Here is a 10,286-nt window from a genome sequence, read left to right on the forward strand (position 1 = left end):
GCTTATGACAGTGAAGACTGGCATCCTATTGGCATCCAGAGGTTGAAGTATTAGGAATGGGGAAGCGTGGCGATACCTTGCTTGGAGATGGAGCATCCTCCGCTGTGGGGAGTGGGAGCTAAACCAAACCTGGCTCAGATCATGGGGCCCTCAGGTGTTGAGCAAAGCACTTTTAAAGCACTTGAGCATGTTTGTGGCCACCAGCAGCTGCTGTGAGCAGAGCAGGTTCTGGTGCACATCCATGTGTGCAGGGAGGGGGGCTGCTAGACCGGGATGGAGCCCTTGGGATGGTGGCAGCTGGTGTTCCATGGTCACTGTGGCTGTGACACAAGCAGCCTGGACACTGCCTGATTGTTCTCTGCACTTGTTGGGTATTGAGTTCCCATTCTCAGGTGAAGGAGAATCAGTGACATTTCAAATAGTTGAATGGAATGGTAGTGAAGGTGTTTGTCTTCTCGGCTCCCTGGGCTGGTACCTGTCATGGAATCGCACCAGGGCATCCTTGCTGCCAGTATTGCAGTTCAGTTGCTTCAGTACACTCTGGGTGATCCTTGTGAGCAGGTACAGCATCACTGGAGCTCAGTGCGGCATCACTGGGGCTCAGTGCGGCATCACTGGAGCTCGATGCGGCATCACTGGAGCTCAGTGCAGCATCACTGGAGCTCAGTGCAGCATCACTGGAGCTGCGGCATCACTGGAGCTCAGTGCAGCATCACTGGAGCTCGGTGCGGCATCGCTGGAGCTCAGTGCAGCATCACTGGAGCTCAGTGCGGCATCACTGGAGCTCGGTGCGGCATCACTGGAGCTCGGTGCGGCATCACTGGAGCTCGGTGCGGCATCACTGGAGCTCAGTGCAGCATCACTGGAGCTCAGTGCGGCATCACTGGAGCTCGATGCGGCATCACTGGAGGTCGGTGCGGCATCACTGGAGCTCGGTGCGGCATCACTGGAGCTCAGTGCAGCATCACTGGATCTCAATGCAGCATCACTGGAGCTCAGTGCAGCATCACTGGAGCTCGATGCAGCCCCAGGGTCCTGTTGCTGGCAGCAGAAACCCCCTGGAGCAAAGACGCTGTGTTTAGTAGCCCCTGATACAGCTACCTCATAACTCCTTTGTGGGAGCACTTCCTCTCCTGGCTTTGGGAGCCACACAGCCGAGTTAGGGCCTGGAGGAGACCTTTGTCTGGGTGAGGGCTGTGTGGCTCCACGGGGTGCTGACTCAGCATGGACTTGTCCCACCAGCCAGGCCATCACTAACCCTCACGGGATTCCCCACAGCACTGTACTCTAGTAACTTCTAAGATGGAAAATCATCAGGTGCCTTCCTTCTGCCCCACAGCGGTGAACACAGAACCTGTACAAGTCAGGCAGTGGGGTTCATGTTCTCCTTGAAGGGCTTTTTGGTTTGGGAATGAAATTCAGGGCTGTAACCAAGCTGAAAGGAGCTGTTTCTGCTTGCTGTAACAGCACAGAAGGCTTAGGAGACCGTGGGCTGCCTGGGGTTGTGTTGGGTGACGGGGATGGGGTGGGTTTTGCTTTTTCAATGTCTTCATTAGCAAGTCTGGCACTGAACGCAGCGATGTTCTGCGAGGTGAATCTGGGTGCTTGAATATCTTGGCCTGAATAGAGGCATAAAAATAGAAACCTGCAGCAGTTCCCTGCTCCTGCTGATGCTTCCCTCGCAAGGACGGAGCCTGCATCACTGCACCCTGCTGTGAAAGCAGCTCGTGTTGCACCCTCGCTGCTCCGCAGCCTCCCTCCTGCGGGCTCAGGCCTGGCTTTGGTGGCCAAAGGCTGGTTTCTAACAGGGCACTCACTGGTGCAGGGGGTCCTGGCTGCGTCCTGCTCCCTTGGTGCTTGTGGCGCTGGGAGGTGTTTGTCCCGTGCTCTCGGGACAAGGGGCTCACCATTGCACTCAGCAATCCCCGTGGGGGAACAGGGAGAACTTGGGCATCCTCCACACAACCTTGGCAGCAACCTCCAGCATCTTCCTAAAGGTTGAAAACTGCCACGAGAGGGCAGGAGCTGAGGCTGCTCTTTCTTGTGGTGGTGGAAAGGGCTGCAAATGGCCAGTTCCGAAAGATAAAGGCCAGGCTGACATGGTCTGATGTGAGCTGTCTCTCCCCATGGCACGGGGTTGGAACTGGATGGTCCTTTCCAACCCAGGCCATTCTGTGATTCTCTAAATATCCAGCTGATTTTCCTTCTTCCGGAAGGTTTGGTTCCTAAGCTGCTGTTTGCTCCGTGTCCTTGGCTGTCTCCTGAGTGGCTCCTATGGTGGCAGCAGAGCTCCACATGAAGGGAGCAGGCAGCTCTCCCCAAAGCTCCTCCAGAGCAGGAGAGCAGAGGAGGGCTCCTGCCAAGTCCCCAGCTTCATCTCACTCTGCTGGCCTTGAAGCCTCATCCTGTGTCAGGACACAGGTACTGAATCAAGGCTTTTCCCCTCCCATTTGCACTAGGAGGTTAATGGGCAATTCCACTGCCTGGGATGAGACTTCAACAGGAGCTGCAGCACCAGGTGAGAGCCCGCACCACTGCCTGTGCCACAAGGGGCTGGGAGCCGCAGGTTTGAATCCGAGGGAGGAGGATTAACTGGGTGAGAGGAAATTGCTTTGAGCCTCTGCTATAACAAGGCTGGGATGTGGCTGTTCTTGGAGCATGGGCTCGTTTAACCTTTAACACTAACGGCAACCCACACTTACGGGTTGTAAATCCCTGCCTTATCCATGTCCTTTTGGCAGCACCGACTCGGGTGTCTCTTTACTCCTGTGTCGTGAGAGCAGGGATTCTCTGCACACTGCAGCTGCTCCAGCACACCTCAAACCAGAGTTTTCCAGCAGCTGATGGAGGCGGCAGCAAGGCTGTGCTGGGGAGAAGAAGATGTTTATGGGGGAGATCAGCAGTTGCCTCTCGGAACAAAGGAGCAGCGTTGAACTCGGGAAGCACTGGAAGCATCACCCCTGCCTGTGCCCTTGGGTAAGGAGCAAGCCGAGGAGCTCCTGCAGCAAAGTGTGGAGGCCTTGAGGAAGGTACGTGGGGTTCTTAACAAGCTGGAGACACTGAGGATCCAAAAAACCCCAACCAAACCCAGAGGCCATAGGTAAAGAGCCCCAGTAACACAGGTAGAGGTGTGGGATCTGCTTAGTCCCGTATCTAAAACACTGTTCAATGGAGTTTGGGATTGACGTGTTTTAAACCCTTGCTTTTCACTGGTTTAACCTTCTTTCTGAGGGTCCCTGCAGTGTGACGGGGGCTGTGCAAACACGCATGGGAGCTCTGACCAGCCTCAGTGGGGTAAGCAGCCAGTTTGAAACAGGATCCGTGCAGGAGATCGGTCACAGCAGGACACCACAAAGCTGCATGGGGATAAGTTCACTGCATCCCCGTGGGCACAAGGCTTGGGCTTTGCCTGGGTTGAACGGGTTTCTCATGAGCAGGATCTGTGCTGGGCAGTGTTGCTCTGATTGCAATGGGGGCAGGTAACTGTGCTCAAGGGAAAGAAACTGAGCAGTAGCAGGTGTGATGTTTGCCTTTCAAACAAACACCGGTCTTTATCCTGCTACTGCGGAGAGCCGCTTCCCAAATGCTTTTGAAAAGGCAACAAAATTCCTTGCATCTGCTCCCAGCCAACAGGAAATACTTCTCAGTTTGGATTCCAGCATGACTCAGTCCAGAGATCACAGCAGTTGCCAAAACAACTGGTGGAGAGGAGCTTACTGGAAGTGGAAAATCAACAAGATGGGAAGAAAGAGCTGGAAAATCATCTGTGAATGGTTGGGAAGTATTTCTAAAGAGTCTAAAGGATGCTAAGAATGCTCACAGCACAACTGCAGTGATCACATCTCGGAGCTTACATTTAATTCAGTACATATTGAATACATTGCATTTATGCACTCAGCTATGAAGTAATCTCTCTCTCTAACTACATCTGACAGTGTCCTGGCTCTGCAGTTCAATGCTGTGTGTTACCACTTGTATTCTTACGGTCCCAAGGCCTTGGTCGGTCCCTTACAGGGTGGTTTCGTGTTAAGTCATTCTCGCAGTCACCTTTGGGTGCTTGCAGTCAAACACAAGAGGTTGCATGGCCAAACTGAGATAGGAAAATGAGGAAGTAATGAGTCATTTTACTGTAGCACCCACTTCTCTTTGGTACCTGGAAGAACGGCAGATCTTGGATGACTGAGGACTTAGGAACATCCTGGCACAAACAGGTAACAAAACCTAGCAGGGGCAAGACAAATACATTGAGACAATTGGGTTTATTCAGCCCAAAAGAAGAGCACTAACATCATCTCAGAGGAGCAGCTCTTCAGGCCCAGATGGCTCTGTGCCCTCATGCAGCATTGGAGCTCCTGGGACGCACTTACAACAACCCATATGGAGCCACTCCTGCTCTGGGGTTATGCCATGGGAGGAAAGCCTGAGTTACAGCACTTGGACATCACTATGCTGCTGCTTTAAATGCCCTCCTGATAAGCAAACCAGCCAAGGAAAACCATGGTATGGTATCTGTGTAAGGTGATGGCTGCAGGAGCTACGGAAGAGAAGGTCCTTTCTGCTGCCTCCCTCCCTTCCTTCCTGTGCAGCATGATGCAGCTGGTACCCAATTTGGAGCTAAATCCTGCTCATGACCACACACAACTCAACTTCCTTTGTGGAGCCGTCTCCAAAACTTAGTTTTCAGTCCATATTTGCACTTAAAAGGCAGTTTGTCCTCCCAGAAGGTCGGATACATTTAACACCAGGGGCTCTTTAATGCCTGTAAACTAAAACTGCTGCCCTTTTTAATTCCCTTGATGCAGAAATGAAACCTGGAAGAGGCAGCATCTTGCTCTAGACGCAACGGCTTCACTGCCAGATGTGGGGAAGGTTTGTGTCTGCAGTGCATGAAGTAGTTGCACAAACTCTAAAGGTCTATGTGGGATTATAAAGGGAACTGCTGCTGCTTCTGCAGAGGGAGGCACAAAGCGGAGAGGAGCCTGTGTGCATCTTAAGGGACCATTTCCACATTCCTGCCTTTTTGGAAGGTGCAGCAATTTCCATTTCCCAGTTGTACCACAAAAAGCATCAGTAAAGAGCGCTGGGTTTGTAATGCTGGTTTAAACACAGGAACACTGCTACAACTCTGAACCTTCCCGTTCTTTAAGTGGATAAAAAGTGTACAAAAGGCTGTTAAAAAGTATTTGTACAGGTCTTATTTTGAGCTAGTCTGATACTACATACAAAAAGGCTAAGTAGTAGCTGATACATTCATTTACATACCATTTCAACCTGTATCTTACTGAAAGGATGATAGTAATTGTTCCAAGGCCTCACGGGCTTCTGTTTCTTTTGGAATAATGAAATTACTCCTAATAATGCTAACATTTTGATGTCTCCAATGAGATTTCTCAGTTCAGGCAGGTGCTCATTTGCCACAACAAGCCCCAAAGCTCTGAACTTCTCTGTCAGCCTTTGAAGCCCTCATGGCCCAGCTCAGTACATGTGCATCCCCTCTGTCAGAGGCCCCAGGGAAGGGTCCTGCACGTCGCTCGGGGTCACGTCGTAGCCCAACTTCTTCATGTCCTTGGTCACTACGTTGAAGGAGATGGTCACAAAGCCTTGAGAGCGCACCCTGGTCACTAGGAGAAAGAAGAGGTGAATAAAACAGGTCAGGAGAGGGTTGTGGATACACGTTGGGTGCCCATATCCTGACAAGAACAACCAGTCTTTTATCAGCACAAGGGGATGGCCAAGCTGTGGCCGGCCGTTGTGGCCAGGCTGCAGTCAGGAGCTCGCAGGGACTTACCTTCTCTCCCTTCTCCCTGTGCTACCACTCTGGGGTCAGTAAATTCCGGACGTCTCCCTGTGAACCAGCTTGGAGAAGAGAAGAGAAACTTCAGTGGCGTTTTAGGTCTGATACAGCCCATTAAATGCATGTCAAAAACATAATGGGGGCTTAAGGAGACTCCCAGCTTTTGTTCGCAGCAGGGTTTCAAAGAGTGATTCCCTTTATTGCTGATCAACTTCCATCAAAGGTAAGTTTTGTCTCTCTAAGGAAAGAAACGAATCCAACTTCATACACATCCTAAATCCAGGTTATTTCCGGGCCAGATGGAATGTTCCTATGGCAAAGATGGGTTTGAGACCGATTCACCTCTTGATTACCCAGACCACCGCCGAAGCTTTGACACTTCAAACATGCAGCTCCACTAACAGACACCCGCCATAGCCACAGTGGGATTTAGGGCTGGACTGCAGCAAACCTCCTCAGCATCCAGTGGCAGCTAAAATGCTGAGTGAAGTCTAAGCAGCACCTCTGCAAGTCCCATCACTGACGTGAATGAACCCATGGGACACGGAGCTGGCCCTGAGTGCAGGAGCTCACGCAGCAGCCTGCTCTGCTGACAGGAGCGCTTTCTAAACCAACAGTGTTCACATGTGCGGTGAATAAATGGAGCCAGCATCACTGCTAACGTGGTTGAAGAGAGCTCTTCAAAGACTTAGACACCTAAAAGCATGGGTTGACCTACAAAACTCTGGTTAAGATCCAACCGTGCAGCCATGCGTACGCTCCAGTGTAAACCTTTGTGACCAAGAGCAAGGCCTTAAAACCAAAGAGTCTTTAATTATTACCTTGTAAACTGCTGCAGCCTGGATGTGGACTCTGGAACAAACATAGGGATGGTTCTTGTATGCCTACAACAAACCCAAGGCGTACAGGACTTAAGCGAGGAAGTAAACAGCACTGGAAAGACTTCTATTTATGAAGGTGCTGGGATTTCAGATGCGTGAGACAACTGGACACCTACCTCTCACCAAGGAAAGGTCTGTTATACAGGGAGAATGTAGATATGCTTGTTATATAGGAAGAGTGTGTGTTACATAGAAAGAGTGTGTGTTATATAGGAAGAGTGTGTGTTATATAGGAAGAGTGCGTGTTACATAGGAAGAGCGCGTGTTACATAGGAAGAGCGCGTGTTACATAGGAAGAGCGCGTGTTACATAGGAAGAGTGCGTGTTATATAGGAAGAGCGTGTGTTACATAGGAAGAGCGCGTGTTACATAGGAAGAGCGTGTGTTACATAGGAAGAGTGCGTGTTACATAGGAAGAGCGCGTGCTAGATAGGAAGAGCGCGTGTTACATAGGAAGAGCGCGTGCTATATAGGAAGAGTGCGTGTTACATAGGAAGAGTGCGTGTTACATAGGAAGAGTGCGTGTTACATAGGAAGAGTGCGTGTTACATAGGAAGAGTGCGTGTTACATAGGAAGAGTGCGTGTTACATAGGAAGAGTGCGTGTTACATAGGAAGAGTGCGTGTTACATAGGAAGAGTGCATGTTACATAGGAAGAGTGCGTGTTACATAGGAAGAGTGCGTGTTACATAGGAAGAGCGTGTGTTATATAGGAAGAGTGCGTGTTACATAGGAAGAGCGTGTGTTATATAGGAAGAGCGTGTGTTACATAGGAAGAGCGTGTGTTATATAGGAAGAGCGTGTGTTATATAGGAAGAGCGCGTGTTACATAGGAAGAGCGTGTGTTATATAGGAAGAGCGTGTGTTATATAGGAAGAGCGCGTGTTACATAGGAAGAGCGTGTGTTACATAGGAAGAGCGTGTGTTACATAGGAAGAGCGCGTGTTACATAGGAAGAGTGCGTGTTACATAGGAAGAGCGCGTGTTATATAGGAAGAGTGCGTGTTACATAGGAAGAGCGTGTGTTATATAGGAAGAGTGCGTGTTACATAGGAAGAGTGCGTGTTATATAGGAAGAGCGCGTGTTACATAGGAAGAGCGTGTGTTACATAGGAAGAGCGCGTGTTACATAGGAAGAGCGCGTGTTACATAGGAAGAGTGCGTGTTACACAGGAAGAGTGCGTGTTACACAGGAAGAGCGCGTGTTACATAGGAAGAGTGCGTGTTACATAGGAAGAGTGCGTGTTACATAGGAAGAGTCTGGGGATGAAAGCTCGGCACACGCTGAGCGTGCCGATGGAGATGTATTGCGTTTCACACTTGGGTTTTCCACATCCCAGTTGTGGCTTTACAGGATCGCTAGACATTGTTTGCTATCCTGCTAGCAAATCCCTGTGCTTTGTACCAAAGAGGCAAGACTTGACAAGGAGATAGGTACTGCTTGGTTCGGGATCATTCCTCTAAGGGAAACCTCTCTTTGCCTCTGTCCTGAAAGCCAGGTTCCAACCTCACCTTCCGGGGGTGAAGGGGACGTGAACAGCTCCATAACCTCTGACCACGTCGTGGCCAAAGAAGTCGGGGCCGTAGACGCTGACGACGATCTGGGGCCCTGCAAAGGAAGGGAACGTGAGCGGGGAGCTCAGGGCAGGAGCCGCGCCCCACGGCCCGCACTCACAGCCCGACGGGTTGGTGCTCTTGAAGGTGATGTCGATGGGGAAGTTCCAGACGAGGGTGGTGGGCGAGACGTCGCTCGTGGAGGTGATCTGGGAGATGCCCTCCTCCAGGCCCTGTGGGGAGCAGGTAAAAGGAGGTGATCCCCCCCCCCCCCCGCAGCGCTGTGTGCGGGTCTGGTGTCTTTAACACAAGGAGGGCACGGAGCTGCTGGAGCGAGGCCAGAGGAGGGGTGCGGGGATGATCAGGGGCTGGAGCACCTCCCGTATGAAGACAGGCTGAGGAAGTTGGTGCTGTTCAGCCTGGAGAAGAGAAGGCTGCGGGGAGACCTCAGAGCAGCCTTCCAGTACCTGAAGGGGGCCTATAGGGATGCTGGGGAGGGACTCTTCATCAGGGACTGTAGTGACAGGACAAGGGGTAACGGGTTCAAACTGAAACAGGGGAAGTTTAGATTGGATCTAAGGAGGAAATTCTTCCCTGTGAGGGTGCTGAGGCACTGGAATGGGTTGCCCAGGGAGGCTGTGAGTGCTCCATCCCTGGCGGAGCTCAAGGCCGGGCTGGCGCACCCAGCTCCGTGCGCTTTAAGCTCCCTTCCACCCGCAGCGCGCTCTTACCGCGGTGGGGACCCAGTCCCGGCCGTAGACGAAGCAGAACTTGCAGTAGAGCTCATCGAACCCGGGGAACTGCGGGGAGAGCAGGAGCGGCTGCGCCGGGGCAGCGCCACGGCCCCGCCGCCACCGGGAGCCAGCCCCGGGCCGTGTGAGGGGCGCCGGGGCCGTGGCCCCGCGGTTACCGGACGCTCACCCGCCCGCTCTCGATCTGCCCGGTCACCGACACCAGGAACACGCTGGGGCCGCCCGCGGCCGCCATGCCCGGGCCGCGCCTCCGCTGTTGCCATGGGCACGGACGGCGCGGCGGAGGGGCCACGCTTCCTCAGCGGCCGCGCTTCGCGGAGCGCCCAGGGCAGAGCCCGCCTCGAAATGCCCCGAAACGGGAGTGAATCGCCCCGAAACGGGAGTGAATCGCCCCAAAACGTGAGTGAATCGCCCCAAAACGTGAATCAATCGCCCCAAAACGCCAGTGAATCGCCCCAAAACGGGAGTGAATCGCCCCAAAACGGGAGTGAATTGCCCCAAAACGTGAGTGAATCGCTCCAAAACGGGAGTGAATCGCCCCAAGACACGGGTGAATCGCCCCAAAACGGGAGTGAATCGCCCCAAAACGTGAGTGAATCGCCCCAAAACGCGAGTGAATCGCCCCAAAACGGGAGTGAATCGCCCCAAAACGCGAGTGAATCGCCCCAAAACGTGTGTGAATCGCTCCAAAACGCGAGTGAATCGCCCCAAAACGTGAGTGAATCGCCCCAAAACGCCAGTGAATTGCCCCAAAACGGGAGTGAATTGCCCCAAAACGGGAGTGAATCGCCCCAAAACGGGAATTAATCGCCCCAAAACGGGAGTGAATCGCCCCCAAACGCGGGTGAATCGCCCCAAAACGGGAGTGAATCGCCCCAAAACGCGGGTGAATCGCTCCAAAACGGGAGTGAATCGCTCCAAAACGGGAGTGAATCGCCCCAAAACGCGAGTGAATCGCCCCAAAACGTGTGTGAATCGCTCCAAAACGGGAGTGAATCGCCCCAAGACACGGGTGAATCGCCCCAAAACGGGAGTGAATCGCTCCAAAACGGGAGTGAATCGCCCCAAGACACGGGTGAATCGCCCCAAAACGGGAGTGAATCGCCCCAAAACGGGAGTGAATCGCCCCAAAACGGGAGTGAATCGCCCCCAAACGCGGGCAGACCCCGGTCCGCATCCCCCGGACCAGCAGCATCCTCCCAGTGCCACCGGCAGCCCCAGACCCCCGTAATCCGCCCCAGCACGGGGTGTGAGGCTCCCCGGCCGCTCTCCCTTCCCGTCACCTCGTGTTTGGATTTGTTATAG

The 10,286-nt window shown here is 52.9% G+C and overlaps 2 protein-coding genes across 3 annotated transcripts; one reads left to right on the forward strand and one right to left on the reverse strand.

Annotated features, from left to right (window-relative positions):
• Positions 1 to 3,836: 3,836 nt before the first annotated feature.
• On the reverse strand, positions 3,837 to 9,259 carry B9D1 (B9 domain containing 1). Of its 2 annotated transcripts, XM_065684735.1 has the most exons (7): positions 9,151 to 9,259; positions 8,961 to 9,029; positions 8,351 to 8,462; positions 8,188 to 8,284; positions 6,616 to 6,678; positions 5,789 to 5,856; positions 3,837 to 5,621 (listed from the first exon to the last, which is right to left on the reverse strand). In XM_065684735.1, the coding sequence occupies exons 1-7, from the start codon at positions 9,214 to 9,216 to the stop codon at positions 5,476 to 5,478; spliced, it is 621 nt and encodes a 206-aa protein (XP_065540807.1). In that variant the 5' UTR covers positions 9,217 to 9,259; the 3' UTR covers positions 3,837 to 5,475. The 2 variants fall into 2 exon arrangements, with proteins under 2 accessions (XP_065540807.1, XP_065540806.1); XM_065684734.1 differs by having other exon boundaries at positions 8,188 to 8,462.
• LOC136017522 (basic salivary proline-rich protein 2-like) lies at positions 8,386 to 10,286 on the forward strand. The gene is made up of 3 exons (XM_065685836.1): positions 8,386 to 8,485; positions 8,950 to 9,655; positions 9,806 to 10,286. The coding sequence occupies exons 1-3, from the start codon at positions 8,386 to 8,388 to the stop codon at positions 10,284 to 10,286; spliced, it is 1,287 nt and encodes a 428-aa protein (XP_065541908.1).

The sequence above is a fragment of the Lathamus discolor genome, chromosome 6 (genome assembly GCF_037157495.1).
Source record: "Lathamus discolor isolate bLatDis1 chromosome 6, bLatDis1.hap1, whole genome shotgun sequence".
Taxonomy (NCBI): Eukaryota; Metazoa; Chordata; class Aves; order Psittaciformes; family Psittacidae; genus Lathamus; species Lathamus discolor.